Source organism: Parambassis ranga, chromosome 14, assembly GCF_900634625.1.
Source record: "Parambassis ranga chromosome 14, fParRan2.1, whole genome shotgun sequence".
Lineage (NCBI taxonomy): Eukaryota > Metazoa > Chordata > Actinopteri > Ambassidae > Parambassis > Parambassis ranga.
The window spans coordinates 15,684,979-15,707,278 of NC_041034.1; the positions used below are offsets into that span (position 1 = coordinate 15,684,979).

The window sequence follows — 22,300 nt, forward strand, 5'->3', positions numbered from 1 at the left end:
CATGGACTATTGACCCTATGTGTGGATCTTGTAAACAGATGATCAATGACTGCCTCCAAAAAATAGTGAATTATTTCATAAAGAATAGTAAAAGAGTAAAACAAAAAAAGATGCTGAAGGAAGATTTTGATTTGACATTTACAGTCTGCCAAATGTAAATGAGAGAACAGAGATCAGTAACTGTAAATGTATGAAATGGCTGTCATAAAAACTTGCCCATTCCTGACAGACATCAATAGTGTTAAAATAATTCCGAGCTGTTGCTTTAAAAAGTTGGGGCTTCATGTCGTGCATACTGGCAGCCATGACAGCTCTCAATCCAGCGCTGACAAGCAGTTTTTAAATGCATGGTAATGACATCGATGTGAGCCCAGTGCTGTCTGTTCATGCATAACAATGACTTTTTTTCTCTTTACAGTATGCATGTATGCTTGTGTGTCTAAATGACCATGGGTGTATGTGAGAATGAGGATACAAATTGTTTCCTTCACAGTTCACTGCACATGTGAATTGCCTGTAGAGGGAAGCGTTGAGAGCAAAATGAGAAAATGAAAAATCAAAAGAACAAACAGTCAGAGTGCAGGAGGGGGGGAGATGTGCTGCACATCTATAAGGTTTATTATTCCACATGAAGGTTGTTTAATGCATGAAAATGTCCTGTTTCATTAAAGTTAAATTTTTTGGCTGATGTGAGGTATAAGTGGAGCGATTCCATCTCATCCACTCTTCTTGCAAGTCATGTCTGTGCGTAGGCAGATTTTATTTTTAAAACAGTCTGATTAAACAACTTTGGATCTATGTGGGACCATCTCACCCTGAACGGAAAACAGATTATTCCTTTGAAGAAAAATTTGAAAATTAGACTTTGTGCAAATGAGTATGGACTTCAGTGATGAGCAGGGACAAGTACAAATCAATGGCAGAGGGTGAGGGCGTTTAGAAAGGGCATTTGAAAAAAAAGAGTGGAGCTATCAGATGGAAGGGAAATCTAAAGACAAATGACAGAAGCCCTGGAGGACGAATGGGCCCTGGAGCTGATGCAGCTGGGTCGAAAACAGCAGTGGAGAGGTTAGCTTGGCTTGTGCTGGAGGACATTGATTGATTGAGTCTGGCAATTATTGATCCACTATCAGTTCTATCTGTAAGGGAAAGTGTAAAGATTCAGCCATGGTGTGTTTAATCATTTTGAGAAGCCACTGTGACGGAATTGGTGCTGGCTGTATACAGTATTATACAACTTTTAGTCATTTTAAAAATTTAAGATATATGTACACAGTAATAACTGAGCCGTATGAATGATTCAGGTGTCACAGGGGAGCTCTTATAATGAGAAAACCATCATCTACACATCAGGTTATGTCTTGTCTACTATTCATCACAATCAGTCATAACTCTTACACCTTCAGTGATGATGTCATAGAGAATCTGTCAAATCTGAAACATATCAAGATATCAGAAGTCTTTTAATACTAAAGATTCATGTTTTATCTACAGTAATGATTCCTAAATGTTTACAGGGTACTGCTTCAAACTCTCATCAAACATATTGGGAGAATGTGTTTTTCTTGTTTAAAAAACTTCATTATAAAACAGCTTCTGGGCTAACAGCATCTATAGGATCACTCTGCACATAAATGAATTACATTCCTCTGGCTGTGCACCAGTTTTTAGCAGGTAGTTACAAAATCTAAAAACCTTTAAACACCTCAAGTGTTTAGTAGATGCATTATCAGTCATGGTGAGGAATTACATTTTCTATACCTGTGAGGAGGGGTTTTGGACTTTTAGCCAGGACACGGGGTATGAGTCTGGGTCATAGATCAGTTCAGTTCTGTTTTTCTCATGTTCAGTTCTTCTGATTATTTGGTAATGTTTAACACCAAAAATACTTGGTTATAGGCTTATATGTCTCCATATAAGTCACACTAGGGACACCATACCGAGTAGGTAAAACAGGTTTCTTCTGTCATTGTTTGTTCCTGTGTGAAGAGTTCTGAAAAGTCAGAGACAACCTGTGATGTTTTTCCTCTATGTGTGAACTTGTTGTGTTCCACATATAATTTTTTGTCTATGTAGTAACTGAAAATAAAGCAAAATCCAATCCATGGTCACATCACCACATCATCTAATTGAGAATGTACTGTAATTATTCTCTGGATACAGTTACTTTATCAGAACGGAGCCTCAGAAGCAAATCCATCAGGCTTTGCTCTGAATGGAATTGGACTGAGTGATTGATTTATGTATGTCAAGTGAAGGGCAAAGAGACGGACACAAAGAAAGCACAGAGTGTGAGAGGGGGTCAGGGGAGGGGAGTCGCAGATATATGGATGAAGCATGGCCCCCTGATGGGGGAAGGAGAGTATTGAATCAGACAGAGACAAATGGAGTGTGAGAGACAGAGAGAGAGAAATTCAGACATATGCCTGCTGACCTCAACCTTTTTTTTCCTACTAATCAATACAGGGAAATGCACGTGTGTGTGTGTGCCTGAGTATGTGGAGGGAGGGAGGGAGGGTCTGTCTGCCGCTCACAATAAACATCAGGACGACAGTGACATTACCTCGCTCCTGCCTGGCCCCTCCAACCTTTTGCACATGCCTGTATTTAATTTTGGACCCTGTAATCTTATAAAACACTGAGAGGTCTGGAGCACTTAGACTGTAGACTGTCACTGAGGCAAAACGTAAAACATCCCCGCTGTACAAATGACTTCACAACCTCAGGTCAGGCATGGTGATGTGTTTGTACACAAATGCTTTCCCTGACTTCCATCCCTCTAAGTAAACAGGCAGTGCTGCATTACTACGCCAAATAATTAAAAACAAAGACTCAAAATGAATGGTTGGTTATTAGGTGCTTGTTGTCCGACTGCCAAGTTCTCCCACTCGCTCACTTATAAACACACACAGACACACACATTGGCTGACAGTGAAAAGACACCAGCATTTTCTAAGGATTCATTTCTTTGACAGATGTCTGCTGCATGCTGCATATTGCTCTGAGCTGTGCATTTTCCCAGCAGAGAATTACACAAAGTTTCTATTAATCAGCTAAAATGGGTTACAGTCCACCAAGGATTCACCCCCCCATCATAGTTATTATTGGCTTCTCTTTGCATACACACCTTCAGCCAATTAGAAGAAGCCCTAACACGGCATTATTCAAATCCATGGTGCAGAACGAACAGATCACCCCATTGTTCAATCATCCAGTGAGGATGCTACCTCTGCAGGTAGAGACTTTTCCCTGTGACATGAAGACAGGGGGGGGGGCAGCCATATTATCATCCAGAATCTAATGAAGTAGTGCCTGATGTTTACTGTGGAGCTTCAGCCAACAAGACAGAGAGCACACAGGCAAAAAGATTGAGAGCCCTGGCTGGAAGGGAGTGGAGGTGTGCAGAGGACAGCGGTACCCTCCCTATCCCGGCGCTCGCCTGTTATTGGCTCTCGGGATAGCCTGTAATCACCATTAAAGTCTCAAAGGGCCCTGCTTTATGAGACAGTAAATTAAATTGTGAGTGTCCTCGGTGTGAGATCCTGGTGAGGATGAGATAAAGCTTGAGGATCTCATGATGGACAAAGAAATTGTAGAGACCTTGAGTAGAGTGTCACAGAGTGAGGGTGTGATTGACTGCTAGCAGACGAGAGCATAAATAAAGCACAATAAGAACAGCTGGGGAGACGCTAATGCGTGTGATGCTTGTGACTAATTACAAAATTAGTATGTTAACAATGGCTATGGTAATGTGCTTATATATAGCAAGTACTGTGTACTGTCTACTGTGCTTGTTTTCTTAATGTGCTCACATACAATTATTACCTGATCATGGCTACATGGATGCCATTTTTTGACCATCCATCCCAGTTATGAAGCAGGAGGCGATGCTCAGATGTAGCTGCTTCATTCTCTGTGTTCAGGCCAAAAAAAAGAAGTTGTGAAGAAGCTCAAATGCGTCTATATCAGGTCAAATGATTCACATTTATTCATCTAGCTACTGACCCCTAAGCTTGAAAGGGAGTTTATTATCCAGAAAGCTTGGCTGATCACATTATTATTATGATTATGTAATGACTAAAACATGTGTAGTCATCTATACTTTCTATAGAGACACACAGACGGTCAGCTCTTTCTACTGACACAGGATTAGTCAGAGATGTTTTATCATGCTGTTGTTTAAGGTGTATACTGACTCATTCTCTGGAAAGCTATGTACCTGCTGTAAGCATCCTTAGCCCACTGCTAGCTGACTAACCCCACAACAACAGATCCATCACCACAACTGTTGCTTGAAAATACTAAATGTATTTCTGACATTACTGGCAGACAAAATGGACACTGTGCAGTCATTTGCTCCCTTGTCCTCATGTTCCACTTGCAGTTATAGAACAAATTCAAGAATTTGAAAGAGAAGTTGACAAGAGGCCAAAAAAAAACTATGAATGCTTTGCTTTGTCCCGTCCTATATAGGCCAGAGGGAGGATGCAAGGCTGTGCACCCTGGGCTGAAATAACTTGCAGCAGCTGTTTGTTTGCTAGTGAGCCATCTGTGCCTCACCTTTCCAAGTGGCTCTGACAGACCCAGGTTAAATGAGCTCAAATGCACTTGACCATTCAATGTAAAAAAAAAAAAAAAAAAACTCTAAAAACGTATTTCACATGTAGTGGAATAAGCATGGCGAGTAAGCATGATGTATCAGTAATACTCACCTGTGCAGTGTTTGATCAGAATGGTTTTGTTGACAATATCAGAGCACGTACCAGTCAAATCTCAAATGATTAACAGTCACCACACCTATCTGTCAAGGACAGAGAATAGCTCGTAATATAAAGATGGTATTGACTGCGAATTTGTCATAACTGTTTCTCTGACTCCTGACTCATGCTCTGTTATCAGTTTATCTCCTGTGAGGTTTTATAAGATGAAACTGGCAAAAGAAAGCTATTTGAGAGTCAGTGAGACATCTGCTTTCTCCCAGCTATTATTGCTTTTTGCAGGCTAACAAACACCTACTGCCACCGTGTACTGTGTTCCAGCACCCACTCCTTTCATTGTTAAATCTGTGTTGGCCCAGTTTGATTGTTTAGGATAAATGAACTGTGTGAAAATGTGGCACAATATGAGTGTAACAAGAGAGATGAGAGACACAGTATGAGTGCGTAATGAGGAGGTGGCAGGTAATAAGGCACAGAGTGGTGTTAAGAGCTGGGCTGACATGGAAATGTCTATCATAGTTTTAGGCAGCTGGGAGTCTGAGGCGGCAGGCTCATCCAGGCTGCTGCTAGCATCATAGCATTATAGCAGACAAAGCACAAAATAGGCTATTAAACCCTTATTATTAATACCCTGATCATTAAACAGGAGCAATGCTATGTTCATGTCACACTAAAGGATGGGAAAACTTAAATGACAACTCCAGCTGCCAGCTCTTCTTGTGGAGAGATTCCAGCTGTCTTATTGTGTGTTTAGGTTCAATTCAAGTAGACAACTTGAGTTTTTGACATGTAATAATTGATAGTCCTATGTAGCCTAATTTAAATGCTAACATTTTTATTATTTGCATTACAACAGTTTATAAGGTGTTTGTGAACATTTCTGATTGTGCTGTGTGTTTCTGATGGAAAAACTATAATTAAAGTATTGAATCATCCTGAGAGGGGCACTGATATTTGGACCAAGGTGCTTAACCAACTGACAGGGCTAACAGTGCAATCTCTGCAGCTACGCTGCTAACAAGGCTGCAAATTGACAGCTTTTAAGAACCAAGTACTCTTAGAAGTCAATTAATAATGCTAAATGTCATAAACACTGAACATTGAATTTTTAAGAATTTCAGCATCTTTGAACAAAGCCCATCCTGTCAGAATGTGTTTGTCTCCCAGTCCATCAAGACCGGGACATGTTTTCTAGAATTATTTTTATTTTTTATTTAACACACACAGCGGATTAAATTGACACTTTCTTTCTATTACTTGTCAGTACTCATCTATAAAGGTGCTCTGTGTGTGTGTGTGTGTGTGTGTCTAATACTGATGAACAGAGAAACGAATGCTGCTAAATGTGTCCATACTCATACACAGAGGGAAACCACCTCCACCTGTCCACATCCGCCCCCTGCTGGTCCCATGTAACAGGAGGATTAGGTCCTATTAAAAAAAAAGCAGAACCCAAAAGTTGCACACATTCTGCCAACATGCACATTCTGTTTTTTTCTTAATTGCATTAGTTTTATTAAGTGTCCTGTATAATGCATTTACAGTCCTTCCAGTCAAACTGCATCCTAATCTAATTGCAAACCAACGGCTCTAAATTGGTTTACAAAGTGTAATTTTATTCCAGTCTGGAGCAGCACCTCAGTAATTTGAGTCACATCATGGGGATTACTGCCACTTCTGAATAAATAACACAATTCAAACAGATGTTAGGCTACCTACAGTAGATTTGTGCTGTGGCAAATTTCTCTTTGATAATACTCTGCTTAAATCCTCTCTTGGAGGAAATCTCACACACCTACACACAGACATTATGTCTCCATTTCTCTCCTACATTAACTAATTAAAAAAAAGAATGCAAGCTTAAGGGTAGCAGATGAAGACAACAGTACAAAGTGTCTGCAGGTTACAACTGAATAGATTTCTTACACTGCAGTTTCTGAAGCCTTAGAACAGACAGGAAAAACAGGCGTGGGCTGGTATGGTATTACAGTAAGACTGCAGCAATATAATGTCTGAAGGCAAAACATCCTGCTGATAAATGTCACTTTGAAGAAATAAAGTCACAGGGTCACAAGATAAAAAAAAATATTATGAGATCTTTAAAGTAAAATGGGACGCTTTCATTTCATTAATTTGTGCTACAGCTTTACTGATAAACCAGCACGTCAGGAAAAGTAATCAGAGCTCTGTTGCAGTCAACACAAGTTCAAGAGGATATACTGTCATTCCAATACAGAGCACAGAGGTCCTCTTCACTCCACAGTCACACCAGTGAGCTCTGGCTAACAAGCTCAGCTCTGTCCCCCAGGGACAGGGATTATGTCTGCCTCCCAATCTGCAGCTGTCTATTTGTTTGCTGACACCAAGGCGGTTGGTGCACAGTCAGTGTCAAGACCAGTCCGACAGGTAACATTTCAAGCTCTGCTGTGCTGCTGGCCCTTCCTGCTGAGGCAGGGCAGATCTTCACTCTCTGTCCCTTGAATTTCTGCAGTCTTACAGCACAAAGGCAAAAAAAAAATTAGCGGTGAGTTTGGGATGTTGCTCGTCTTGCAGAGATCCACCAGGGCAGCTAGTCTCCCCACAGCAAGGGGAGAGTTGTCACTGTAGCCAATGCAAGTCACCCTTGAGGATCTGAAGGGCTCAGACAAGGCGTTCCTTCTCCAAATCCATGCTGTATAAAATTACGCCTATCCAAGATGATCAGACTGCCAGCTTATCAACCCTTAACTGTTAGAAATCTTGGAAAAACATTATTAAACCGTCTGCGCCAGAAACCAAGCAAGCCCATCTGCTGTGAGACTCTCCAACAACTCCCACGGCCAACATCTCCACTATCTCTGTCTCTGCAATACCCCCCCCCCCCCCCCCCAGGGCCTCATTTCCAATATTGTATTTTTCATATTTCATTCTCTCCCCCTTTCTGCTTGCTCCACAATGAGATTTACAGTGGACGGTCTTAAATTGTCCAGGAGTGAGCCAAGAAATAGGATAGTGCCCAACCTTCAGGTCACAGTTATTTGAGTTGTGATGCAGCTGACCATGATAATACGACACTCTTTCATCTTTGTGGGCACAAAAGGTGGCAGAAAGAGGGAGCGCGCTGTCCAGAACCAGCAGGAGAGATGTGATGTGTGCAGCAAGACCTTGATGGGTGACTATGAGGTTTCCCCTCTTTTCTTTCCTAGCTCTCTTTGTCTTAAGTTACATCCTCTGTATCACCATGGCAACATCTTCACCACTGCTGTCATATAGATCTAAATAAACTTCTTTTTTTAATTTCAATATTTCTACATTCTCATGATTATCCTCACACATGTTCTTGGCACTTATAGGTTGTCCAAATAAAAATGTCACACTTTCATCCACCATCAGTTCCTGTTACTGTTTCACATTTAAGAGAAAGAACTACCTTAGTTTCAGGGTAAAACAAAGAAGAACACCAAATTCAGGGGAATATTAAGTGCTGATTTGTTTTCTAAATGTAAAAGAAAACAGCAATCATGCAGAAAAAAAGCAGAGAACATAAAGGACATAAAGTTACATTGGGGGAGGGGGGGTGTTTCAGCTCCTTGTACAAACTGTTCACAGTGCTTTGCAACGTTGTTCATTTGTGGCAGCGCTCATTAAATCTCTCACAGATCTACCACACCCCCATGGGCATAAACATTCAAAAATAGTTCTATATGGTGATCAAATGTGTGTGCAAGAAATTCATAAAACAAACTTTTCAAGTTACAACACCCTGTAACTCCACTATTCAGACCCCAGACATTAAGATCAAACTGTGACACAGCAGAACATAGCAGGGCTGTGGGTACACAAAGGCTGCCAGTGGCCTCTCCATCTCTACTCAATCAATGTTCACTGTTTACAAGCAAATGACGAATGAATCTGGGGCATTGTTTCTGTGTGTGTAGCTTAATGGAAGTGGAAGTGGTTTTGCTTTTTTTGTCATGCTCAACAGCAGAGAAGAAACTATGGCAGTCACTTTCATTACACATTAGTTGGTGTTTATATTGTTTCTGACACATGTCCTGTTCCAATTTGAACATGAGATGGAGATTTCCACTGTTACCGTCATGGATGAGAGTGTACGCTCGCTTTAAGAAGCTGCCATTATGCAAAAGTGTAACACAAATGTGCATCATGACATCACAGCTGAGTGTGGTTAAAGGTGGCTCCCTGCATTGATAAGAACTCTTTAAAATGTGGCATTGTTTAATAAACTGGCTGGTACTAATTTGTATTGCAAATGAAACTCTATTTTCCGTTCCCTAAATTGGCAAGTGGCTGTGTCATAGGTGGATGAATTTCTAGAGGTAACTGAAGGGTATCAAGCTGATGCACCAAGCCCTTCAAATGCCAACCCATTGGAGACTGATTACTCTATTTCATCTGAAGTGTTTTGATGAAGTTGTTCATTTAGAGTCGAGCTCATTCAGCCTTGTGGAGTCTGAGGCTGCATGTAAACATCAAGTCACCGTGGGCAGCAGCCTGTTGACTCTTCTAGGCTCTGTTTTGTGATCTCAGCTGCTCTGTCCTCGGGCTGTACTTGGTGCCCTGCTCAAAAAGAAAAGGTCTATTTTTCCTGCATGACAACCAGGTTGTTAGAATAGATTTTTAGAGTCATAAAATGAGCCTCTCCGGGCATGCGATGAAATGACAGGTTGCAGTAATAACAAGGTTATAAAACTTTTATTGATCCCCTCTGAAGAAAGCAAATTCCACACATATCTCAGGTTCACATGTTTTTTTTTTTTTTACGTAAAGTTATGGCACCAGTACTTTCTATTATTTCACCAGAAAAAAAATATTCATGTGGCCATGGTTTTATTTATACAAATGATGAGGAAGTATGCATCTTGAATAGAGCCACTATGAAATAGCAATTACACTATATCAACATTCCCCAAAACAAAATTAGCCAGTCCAGTTAGGATGTTATTTGTTTGAGCCAGTGATTTTGGGTGCAAGATAAAATATACATTCCACTGACATATTGTCTGACACCAGTGTGACACTCTGCCGGACAGAACAGTCAAGGAAGCACAATTGGTTCCGCTTTGGAAGCAACACAGTGGTAAACAACTGATGGACAATATTAAAACCCAAGGGTAGACGTGTGACAAAGAGATTTATGGATGGGTGAACCCCACTGCGCCGCAGCCATCAATTCTGCATCTCTGGTGTACGGAGATGTTTCTTTACCCGCCGTCTCCCCACGCCTGCCATTACATTTATCCCTGCTCCCTGCTAAGTGCTAATACATTTACATTTTTAGTGCTGCTCAGTAATAAAAGAGGTGGAATGAGTGGAGGCCTTTTACCATTGCTAAAACAAACATCAATGAACTCCCATCACTGAGGAGTCACCCCACCTCTCCCCCCCCCTCCCCCCCACACCTGTCCATCCTCCCACACACACACACAGCTTGGCTGTCGCCCCACAGTGTAGGTCAACAGTGTTGCGGTTTGAGTCTCCTCAGCTGCACTCACAGTTCTCGCCTCATTTTGAGGTTCACTCACAGTCTGCCTCCCACAAGAGGCTCAACATTAGTATTTTGTCCATTCTGGTTTCTCTGCAAATGCTGTTGTCACTTTAAGAATGTGGAGGAAACATTTTACAACCAAACAAATCATCAACCGAAGTCACAGGTTAAACACATAGGCACAACATTGGAAAAGAGGGTCTGAGGTTGGTCTCTATTGTCTCCATGGGCCGACATGCTAGTCTTTGGAAGGGGTTCTAATTTTAGAATAACATTATAATATAAACAGTCTTAATCAAGCTGCTTTAAACCAAATGTGAACCTGAAGACAGCTATCATCAGGATGTTTTCTTCACTATAGATGAGACAAAGCCACTGTGTTCTTCAAAAGCTGGGTTTCATCAGTAATGACACATAATTAGGGTGGAATTGAAAAAAAATGATTAATCGCAGACAAAAAACATCACATAAGGAAAAAATTAAATAAATAAAGAGCTGTTCAGGATTTCATTACTAAACAAACCACTGATAAAAATAGCAAAGCCTTTTTCAAACACAGCCCCTTCGGTATCTGTATGTAAAGTATCTACACTCTCTGTGCTGCAGTCCATCTGATGCAACACTACAATACTGATCTCAGGTGAAGGATCTCAAGAGGTATTACCAAGGCTGCCCCACCCTGCCAACTACTGAATAAGGTAATAACAAGTCTACTTTAAGACAAGTGGTTATTGGGTTGTTTGAAATAGAACAATTCACAGCTTTACAAAGCCCTTTGCTTGGATAGCTGGTAGGGCACATCAATATAGTTGAGGCATTTGGAACAATGAACTTATAAGACTACATACTGTGTATGAGCGGTGAGCAGGAAATGAGTACCAAAAAAGTCCTTTTTTCATCATTTCTGTATCCAATTTGAATTGACTGCTGCTCCCATGTGGAAGAGGAGCCCTACCTGCACTATGCTAAAGTTGACCTTTCCACAGTGGATACATTCTTTGCTTGCATGTCACAGGGAAAGAGCAGAAAAGGAAACATACACAGACCATTACTAAGATGGTGAAGAAACACTCAGCTGTGCATTTACACCTGGGACATTGGCTGCTGCTTCCTGCAGTGAACTGTTTCCACAGGGTTTCAGTTCTAGTTACTCATACAGTACTTCCAGTGCAGTGAACAGCAGGTCATTTGGAATGGGAGACCAGAAGAAGAAGGCACAGAGGGGTGCTTCAGAAGTGTCCATGCGAAGGGAAATTGTGCATCTATACAGTTTACCAATAACACTGTGAACAGGATCTGGTATAGTCCATCATGTGTAACAGTAGTCTATATCTGGGATTCCTCCTTCTCTATAGCCACGGTTGGTGCCATGTCCCGCATTAGAAGCATGGTTGGCACCTTTGTACAAGCCTGTGCCATTAGAGGGGAATATGGTATGGATGATGTAATCCTCTCGTAAGGGTTTCGGCTGCATTGGCTGGCAAGCTGCCATAGGTGTCATCTGGAACCCCGGGCCACGGATCTCCAGGATGGTGTTGTCCTTCTTAGTGCCAGACTCAATATAATCATCATAACTTTTGCTTTTCCTGGAACTGTTTCGAGTGTAGTGATCACGAGCACATAAATGCCCAGTCCTATGTCCATACCAACAAAAGACACCAAAAATAAGAGCCAAAGATACAATGGCAGAAGCCCCACCAATAATCCCTGCCATAGGCAGTGTTGTCATCTGATGTGAGTCTTCACCCTCCTCTTCTTCCAACGGGCTTAGATCTGATGTTTCAGCTTTTGCACAAACCAGAGCTTCATCAGAATCAGCATCTCCAGAAACTGCACCTTTGCTTTCTGAACTGGCAGGCAGGGGCACCATACAGATAATGTAGCTGGAACCTGGCTGCAAAGAAGTAAGCAGATACTCCCGACGATCACCCCGGACAAGTGTCTCTGTTATTGATCCCATGGCATTTCCAGTTCCAAGTCTGAGCCAACTCAGCCTGAAGGAGGAGCTAGGCTGAGCTACGCTCCAGGTAACACGAACACTGCTGTGAGACAAAGGTTTCACATTGAGAGCAAGGCTTTTCCCCACACCACTACTGCTAAGAGTGTAGTCTAGGCCAGAGTCAGGAAGCCCCAAGCCAGGCCGCTTTGAGCGGAGGGTAAACAGAGAGCCCTGTGGGGGGGTATTGGTGGTAGAACTCTCAGCTCCACCTATGCCCACTCTGTCTTTGGTCCCTGCTGTCCTCACCACCTCACACTCCTCCATCTCACTGCTCAGGTCTGTCAAAGCCATGTCTCGTACCCTGTCGGGTCCATGGCACGTGAGACCTCTGACGGTGATGGAGTTACCACGAGCAAGTAGCCAGTCATACAGCCAGCGCAGGTTACAGCCACAATGCCATGGATTACCCCGGACCAGCAGCTGGCCCAGGTTGTCCAGGTCTTTGAATAGTCCCCTTGGTAATGTAGTCAAGTTGTTTCCTGACAGGTCCAGCCTCTGCAGCCTGCGCATTCCATCCAAGGAACCACGTGGCATATGAGTCAGGGCATTGTCCTGGAGAGACAATCTCTGCAGATGGGCACTGGGCAGGTTCACTGGTGGGGTCTGTAGAGAGTTACGCACTAGGGACAACTCACTCAAGTTAGCAAGACGAGAGAATGTGTCATCTGCAATACGCTGGTTTGCCAAAAGATTCCCATCCAGGACCAGACATCGAAGTGAGGTGAGGCCTCGGAAGGCATGGGTTGGGATGGTAGAGATTCGGTTGTCATCTAGACGGAGTTCTTCCAGAGAGGCAGGTAGTCCTGAGGGGATACTCGACAGGTGATTTCGTGAAAGAAAAAGCAAGCGCAACCGTGGGTTGTCTGCAAAGGCCTGATCCTCAATGGAGACAGTGGATATGGAGTTGTCATCCAAGTGGAGCTTCTCTAGCAAGGGCATCCGAGCCAGCGCACTGCGAGGAATAGTGCGAATGTTGTTGTCCTGCAAATGCAGTTCACGCACTGATGGTGGCAGGTGCATGGGAAATTCATCCAGTTCGTTATCATAGAGGTAGACCACACGGACGGCAAGATGGCGCTCCAAAGAGGTGGGGAGGCCTGGGTTGTTTATATGGTTGTTCTGAAGGTAGAGGACGGATGCAGAGGGAGGCAGTGATGGGATGGAGCTCAGGCCACGATCGTTACAGTAGATAAAGTCCTCATCACACCTGCACACGGACGGGCATGTCATATCTATATCTCCAATGTACCCTTGTATTGTGGCAGCAGCAAACTGAAGCAAACTAGCATGTGGTGTAAAGCAAATAAACAGCGTGGAGAGCCAAGCTCCTAGTATGCTGACACACGCAGGAGCCATTATGGTGAGCGGGAGCACTGTCTGTCTTTTTCCAGGGTGTGGTTAATCCTCAAAACGCTGCTGTGAGCTGGTATCCTGTGACCTCCACCCTGTGAGAAGGAAGGAGAAATCAGCAGTTATTGGTGATGCACAAATTAATTAGTTAATAGTCTCATGTGTCAACTACCGTAAGGTGATTTCAATAAAATACAGACTCAAAAAACCTCATGTGGTATCTTTTGTCTAAACTATATTAAAATCTGAAGAACATGCTACAATTATTGTGTCTAAACAGAGACATCCTCTATCAGTAACACGACTGAAGGCTCTTTTTTTATGACGATTACTAATCATATTATCAGCAGGATGTGCACACATGGATAGATCTGTGAGGATTTCCAACACAGCTACTCAGAACATTCTGCCATCAACTCAAAGCCAAAAAGACACAATGATAACCACAGAGCCAACAATCGTTATGTTGAATTAGCAACAGTAATCCAAGATTATAGACAGTTATTAAACTAAAATTTGATGTTTATACTTCTAAATGTTCCTGTTAATCTCAGGAAAAGTTACTCTGGAATTTGCAAACCTAATCTTACATTTGGAATGAAGCTTTGTGGGTAAATAACGAAGTCATGAGAACACTCTCTTCTTCTAAATTATTTAAGGGATCATGAGAGGCTCCATAACTCCATTAGGAGTTGCAGATGGTTACATTAGCCAGAATGAACTGAACATACTTTTCATTATCAAGAAGGAGAACATGTTTTAGCACAGAGTAACAGTCAGGATAGCACCAGACACTTTATAAAATCACTTAATTGAATTATATCACATTATAGGTGCAATAAATTAGTACTGAAAAGTTATAATCTGTGGCTGAATGCAGATGAGGTGACAGCTAATTAGTTAATATATGCAGTTGGGACCTACATAAGCTGGACTCAGACCTTGTGACTGGCAACACAATTTGTTGTTGTTACTGATTAAGTGAGAGTTACCATAACAGTCAGCACAGTATTGACTACTGAGATTTGGAAACCAGTAAATTGCAACACTTTCAGTGACAACTTGAGCCCATCGCAGTCTTCAATAACCAGGACCATTAGTCAAACCGTTAAGGCCCACACAGCGGCAAGCATAGTCAGGCTGTGGTATTGATTTCCGCACAAATCCGAGGTGATCTGCCAGAGCCAGTCGGCTCTCATACAGATTACAGCATTCCCAAGAGTGCAAGTTAGACAGCATGATAATTAACTAAATGAATGACAACTCTACTGGGAGTGGAATTTGTTGAATATGTATTTGCAAACATTAATCTGCAATGTGTGCGTGTTCATTACCAAAACATCGAAAATGGTGAGAACAAACTTTGTTGACATTTCTCTCATTTTCAAGTGTGATGAATCACCGTTTAAAAAAACAAGTAAACAGCATTTCACTTCAGGCGTGACAGGTCAGAGAACTATTAATGAAAAAGTAATTACTGTCTATCATTTGTCAGTCTGTTTTTTAAGGGGGGGTTGTATTTTTTGTGGATTGCATTTCTTCTCCGCTGAAAGCTGTGCATGCAAGCATGTTAATAATTATGTTATTTTTGAGATGGCTTATGGGTCTAACTATTAAACCTATGGTCATAGCCATTGAATACCTCCACTAAAAACAAAGTGTGCAGCCTGAAAATGGATTTCTGAGATTGAGGTTGGCTGAAAGTAATTTATATTTTGGCTGCAGCATAATGTGTCACACATAGAAAAAATCTATAGCTGAGAAGTGAAATGTTTAAAAAAAATCTGTTTTCTGACAGAATTTCTTTTAGTTCAGGTGTTTGCAGAAAGGAACAGCAACACTTTTGCAATGCACTTGTTTTGATTCTTCTGCTTGGTTGGTTCCCATTTATAACTTTGTTGCAGCAGATTTTTGCAGAAACTTGAAATGTAAAATGTGCTGTTAAGTTTTATCTCCTGCAGCATCTGAAATGAGTGTAATACCTATAACATCTATTTCTTCTTCAGTCCTCCTGACAGTGAAGTGGTGTCAGTTCACTTTAGGTGTAACATGAAAAGTAAAATTAAAATTTAAAAGCTGAGATACTTCACACAGTATGATATTAATTTATCTGATCGCTAAGAGGAATAATCCCTGTATTGTTCTGTAAGTGTTTGTTATGTTTCAGTGTGTTGAGGTCTGTGTGTGTGATAGTCCGAACACTGCTAAAGAATGGATGACTTTTGAATCCCAAGAGCTTCAGCAGAGTCTCTTGAACACTGTAGTATTTGGGTCAGCCCTTTAAAAACAAGCTAGATGTGGTGGGAGATTGAAGCGGTGCAGAGAGCTGGAGAGATTAATAGAGCATATTGAGCTGTGATTTTTCTGGATTAAGCAATTGCAACAAAGAATGGCAGACACACATTTCAGGATATTTTTTGCCTCATGGTTGCTCATTTTTCTTCCTCTATCAGAGAACAACATAAAAGACATATAGACGTGAACTCCTGTGTGTTGTTTGTGTGCATTTGGCCATTCATGCACGATCGAATTGCCAACATTAACCCACATGTGGACAATCTGTATACGGTTGCAGTCTACATTTCAGTTATCTATAGTGGCAAATAAAGCAGGGATGTGGGGTAATGTGTTAGCCAGACAGCCAGCCGCCCCAGGCCGAGTACAGTACACACAACAACCCCCCAATCCAATACTGGAATCCAAGACTAGATCGATTTACATAAAAAAAGGGGGAGGCAGAGGTGGAGAGTGACAGAAAGCAGCTTTGAGCAAGACCTTTCAATTCCATCTCACCGAAGACCCCCACAGAGGGATAGAGTCTGAGAAATCTGGAAAACTGGATTTGGGATGACCGAGGGGGCTGCTGATGTATCAGGAAATCCACTTTACTGATGGCAGGGAAAAGATAATGGTGGCCCACAGCTTATCTTACACGCCATGTCCATGGATCACATTTTTGATTTACAGATTGGACATGTGGACAGGATGACGCAAAAAATGGTTAGGGTGATGACAGAAATAAATCAAGAGATCTGAGAGAAAAAATATGAGGGCAGAAAAGCACGGTCTATTCATTTAGTGTAATTGCAGAGGATGTAGGGTTTAATTTGAGCACATATATTATTTCTTGTAACACTCTGCCCTGTATCTCAGCAGATAATCTTCAAGCCATTAAAACCTAAAAAAAAACAAATGTCCCAGATATATTATGTCTTTCTATCGCATATGCAAAATCTAGACTTCCATTGTCACTAATGTGAAAAACAAACAGGGACTGATGTCAATACTGTTCAAGAGTTTTGAGCAAAGCCATCAACATTCAACACATGACATTATTTTCAAACTAAGTGAAACTTCTGCGTCTCATAATAAATTGTAATTACAAATGATTTGATGTACCAATGCATTACAATCCTATTAAATCTCTATCATCTTCTCTGGAAACACAATGTGAATGTGTCAGCGAGGCTGATTGAATAATGTGTTAAAGGCTAAAGAAGTATAGACCCCCCCCCCCCCCCCGCACTAAGTTACTTGTTTTCTCCTTGGTTTATGCACCAGTGAAGGAATGATTGGATTCACACTCAGCAGTTTCTCATCTCAGCTGCTGACACAAAGTCCCAGTATATATGACATTTATGAAGATTTGTGTTTTTCCTTGTGAAAATGGTGCTCTCGCTGTTGTCACGTGGTCTATATTAACTCCTGCATGATAGAATAAACTACCACAGATACTAAATTTCTCTTTTATGTCAGAGCAGATTTTAAATTCTCTCAAATAATTAAAAAAAGAAGAACAAAGCCAGCCTGTGCCTGCAGCGTTAGATCTGGAACGACCGCTGCTTTCATTATTCATCTGCATGTTTCTGACAATAGAAACATTTTCACGCTGTCTGCATGTTTGTGTTTAATTGCTGAGTAAATATAGAAGAGGATGGGACAATGAAACAAACACAAAGCAGAGTATGAATAAATATTGCATTCATGATTGTATATTGTATACTCTACTATTTATAGATCTGAAAATATGCTGCTGCAAAGTAATAGAAATTGCTTCACATGATTCACAGTTAGGGATTCATCTCGAGGGTTTTGGTTTGCTGTGGGGTATGAGGCTCACAGGGCCCTGAAGTGACTTGATCTATAGCATAACAGCACTATAACATGTTTTATCTTTACAGCACCATAATACGTTCTGTCGTGCCACCAGTCTAATTCCCTGTTTTCTCCACTGCAGCTACTGCTGCCCATGAATTCTTTAGGTTCAATGTTTCTTTCTAGAGACAGCCAGGTTACAGATAAATCCTTTCAGCTTTTCCAAAAGCATGTTGACAGGGTCATCCGAGGGTTTGGTTGGAAATGGTGTAGTTCCGCAGCTACCTTAACTGAAATGAACTTAAAAAATGTTCAAAAATATTTTAATAAATATCCCTGTGTTCATTTCTAGTGCTATGACTGTTAAATATGTATCAGCTGTCAACTATATATGAACAAAAGACCTTGTACTTTGAAAATAAATGACTGCTTTACTGTGATAATTAGCAAATGCTACCACTCTGACATGTCTGGCTAATTAAGACTTAAAACCTTCAAATCTGATATCAGATCAAACTTTAATTTTTTATCACTTTCTCTTGGTTTATATTTTAAGCCAGCTCTTTTGTTCCAGACAGTCAAATTGATATAACATTAAGCGAAGGTGCATTAACATCAGAAGATTACCATTAAACTAAAAAAAACTATAAACTTGCAAATGCAACACACACATTCACATTTTTATATATATATATATATCTCACTAAGGGTTTTTTCATCTTCTTATACAGCACATGCTCCACATCTGTCCTACTGTCTGACATACACTCAGGTTTAATACTCATCAGGTCTGAATAACAGCTGTCAAACATTTATGGTTTGTGCAGAGTGCCTGTCCCTCTGAAGTCTGCTGGCATGTCACAACACAAGCATCTGCTTACTGTACTTGTTTGCCAGATGAAGTTTGAAGAGTCAAGAGAATGTCAAGTGCCTGTGCATCTAAGACAACTGCATCATCAACCTGGAGTCACACTGCATTACACAGGCTGCTGTCTGGAAGCACTTTAATCATGCCTTAAATTTTCACTGATACAAATATAATAATATTATTTCTGGCTTAGTTTATGAATGAAAAAACACACAAGTGACCTACATGCATTTGTTTTATCTCGGGTGCTATTTAAAATAAAGACTTTAATATTTAATAGGAGACGTACTGTTCTGCCACACTGATGTGTGATACTCTGAGATAGTGTGAGCTTGACAGAGAAGCTGGCAAATAAACTTCAGATGTGTCAGTCTGTGTCAGTGGCCATAATGCAGCCTTTGATCAAGTCCTCTCTGCCTTCTGAAACCATTAGCACTGCTTTCAGTGTTGCTGCTATATAAAATAGAAGAAAACAGTTTCATTTCAAGAAGAGATAACTTCTCTGTTTTGAGAAAACATTCTTGATCATTTTAAACAGCAAATTTATCTGCTGCCTTTAAGCCGGGGAGTTGGCCCGTGGTTGTCACGCTTCAGCTAGGGCTCTGATTGGATGTTTTTTTTTTATTTGTGAGAAAGGTACAGAGGGAGGTTGGTTAGCTTAATTGGTACAATTTAAATTCAACCCTGTCATGCTGAAATACAAATACGGGCTGTGGGAGGCCCAGGCAGCTGAGTCACAAAACAATGCTGCATCTTCAGGGTGAATATTAACCTCAGAAACAACAGAGGAAGAAGAAAAAGATAAGATCAATAGAAAGTCTCTCTGTGTCCCTGACACCTTTATACGGCTGTTAGGTTGTGCCTGGAGGCCACAGGTGGTCCATCATGCCTGAAATGATAAAACTTTACTGCTAAAAAAGCTGAGAAATACTTTACAGTCCAACAACATGAACACATACAGTGTAGTTTGAATCATTTTTGTGTCTTGGTGAAAGCATCTAATGATCAACCGAACACCACACACAAAGGTAGACAGCAGATTGTGGTGCCAAGTACGTACAAAGACATGCCCACACACACATGAAGACACACACCATTCCTCTTAGTAAATCATCTGTTTTGCGTCATCACACTCTGCAGACGAGATACATGTGTGTTGTTGACCATGACACAAGTGCTTTCTTTAAAAATGTTACCACACTTTTGTGGCTTTTGTAAATGTGTAGATATGTTTTTTCTGATTGTTGTTGGGAATGACAACAAGAGGTTCAGGAGAGGCTCAGTAATCTGCTGACAGCTTACCACAATCACTGCTGCCTGAATAGGTATATAAACATAGTGACTGTGCAGCAGTGGTCTCTATTCACTAAAATGGAAAAACAGAAGTCACCTGTGTGTTCTTTATCAAAATGTGTGTGAAGACGAATACAATATGGACAATTTCAAGTTGTTTGTCCTTGGTCACAACAGAATTTCAAAATAAAATTCACGTCCTCCCCCCAAATGCACTAAAACGATTAATGGTCCAGAAAATGTGATGAATAATTTGGCACTTTAGTGCTTAATTGGACCCATCATCAGTCAGCTACCATTACATGCTGTTGCCATGATCTCATCCTCAGTCTAAATACTTGATTTTAATCCAAACTGTAACAAAAGCCAGTCTGTGTTTCACTCAGAGGACACATCCTGTGGTGTCTCGCAGTCACATATGAGGGTTGTAGGAAAAACGAAGTGCACTGACTGAGACCCAGATTGTGCTTTTGCCTCATCATCGTGCCTCCCTTTGTCATGCTTTCACATGCGTCTGGCCTGTCAGCTGTGTGTGCCACATTCACAAATGCCATTACATGCCTTGTCCTGAACAGTTTACATCAGCTGCCTTTCATCATATTTTCATTGTTTGTTTATCCTGCATATTTAAATCCTTCACAGCAGCTTCTGTCTCTTCTGTCTGTCTATGTCACTCTGTGCTGCTTCTGTTTTTTGTTTCACCCAAAATAAAAAGTTTTCTTTTGACTCGCTGAAATAATGCATGCTAACTTAATTTCCAGGCAATTAAGTAAATCTAATTTAAGTAAATCTCCTTATAGGCTGAGCTTTATTTGAAACAACTGGAGTAAGGCTTTTCTTAATATTATCTTGTGTCGTCTCACTTAGAGCTGTATGAGTTTATCCTTCACCACATGTGAACTCACAGCTGAAGAATAAACAGAGGCCGCCCCCGGGGCTCAGAAAGGATCCTGTGCAGTGTACAGTTGACTTTGACTTCTCAGCGTGTGTGGGTTTCTGCTGCATGAAGCAGTGGGAGTGTTGGGATCTTAAGCAAAAAAAAAAGACTTTGAATCCCAATATGCCTCACACAGTTTTTAAAACCCCTCACTTGCTTATGACTCCACAAGACCTCATTTTCGCCCCACGAAATCCAGTCCAGCGGGGGTTCAAACACAGACCATGTTGTATTAAGTTATGAAAATATTACTCTTCTTAATGTGATCTTCTCTATTTATGCAGCAAGGAAAAGGGAATGCTCCTTTTTAGGTTTGCAAGTGAAACACCACTTGTGGTGTGAGCAGATAGTATATTTCGTTAATGAGTGCAAGCTTCTACAGACACCTTTGCTGATTGCTTTGTTTGGCCTCCTGCCCGAAAAAAGAGAAAATGAGGGGATAATCGAGCTTTATTGCTCACTACTGCAGCTGATGGGTGTTAGTTTGTTTGAGAGCTTTATTTATGTCTTATTTAATCACTGCCATGCTTCAAGAATAAGCTACAGTCAAGGTGGAGCTCTGGTCTGTATTGGAGTTTCAGAATTTTATACGTTTCGGTAAAAAAAAAAAAAATAATGCTCTGAGAATGAAAGAAAATTATAGAGGTGGTTCTACGTAGGTAGTGATTTTACAGCATCTTACGCAGTTCAAAGAAGTGACTCTGGGTAAATGCTTTTGAATTTTGATTGGCCTGTGCTCATACCTTTCATTTGTCACTATTATATTTGAGGCTTAGTGCTAAGCTTTCTCAGAGCAGCACTTATTTGTCCTCTAACTAAATGTGAAACCGGAACATCATTTTACACAAACTGAACACGGAGATATGTCAAAATGTTACTAGACGTCATCTTTATATGGAAATATACCTCTGTATATAGATTTTTTTCCTTTTGTAGCCTGAAGTGGACAGAACAGGCTTCCAAAATAAATTGTTCATAAAAACTTGCACTCACACAGCTAATGGTAGCACTGTAGATGGAGCTTTAAGGTCAAATGATCAGCTGATATTAGTCAGAGTCAAACACTGTACAACAGAAACACATAAAAGCTACAACTGATAAGAAAATAAATGTACGATCCACATCACAGACTTACTTTTTGAAGTGGGGCTGACAGGGAAGGGGGTGCTGCCGCACCATTTGCACTGTTTTTCCTCACACGATTCCTTCAGTGTAACTGTATCTTCTCCGTAAACTCCGGGAAAGCCGAGGCGGGCGGTGACGTGTGGGAGTGGGTTCTCACTTTTTATAGGTACAGCTCTCTCTTCTGTGCTCTATAAGCTGAGCTTTGGTGTAGATTAGTTGTCACCTCTGGCTCCAGATTTCCTATCTGTGGAGAAAGAGAGTGACGGGAAAATCAGAAAGGATCACATATGACCGTCAACGTCAATCAAATGTCAGGATGTCACATTTCTGATGAAACGGTAACAGTATTACAGAGACTCTGTCAGTCTGTCAGTCGTGGAATGTTACTGTATGTCGTTTTTATGACTTTTCTTCATCTGCTGTTGGT

General features: G+C 41.1%; 1 protein-coding gene across 1 annotated transcript; it reads right to left on the reverse strand.

Moving 5' to 3' along the window:
• Nucleotides 1-11,515: 11,515 nt before the first annotated feature.
• Nucleotides 11,516-13,581, reverse strand: flrt1a (fibronectin leucine rich transmembrane protein 1a). Its single transcript, XM_028421762.1, has one exon. The coding sequence runs from the start codon at nt 13,559-13,561 to the stop codon at nt 11,516-11,518; it is 2,046 nt and encodes a 681-aa protein (XP_028277563.1). The 5' UTR covers nt 13,562-13,581.
• Between the last annotated feature and the right edge of the window lie 8,719 nt (nt 13,582-22,300).

What these genes read in the sequence shown, in the direction of transcription:
- flrt1a (XM_028421762.1), bottom strand. Translation starts at nt 13,561, where the DNA reads ATGGCTCCTGCGTGTGTCAGCATACTAGGAGCTTGGCTCTCCACGCTG.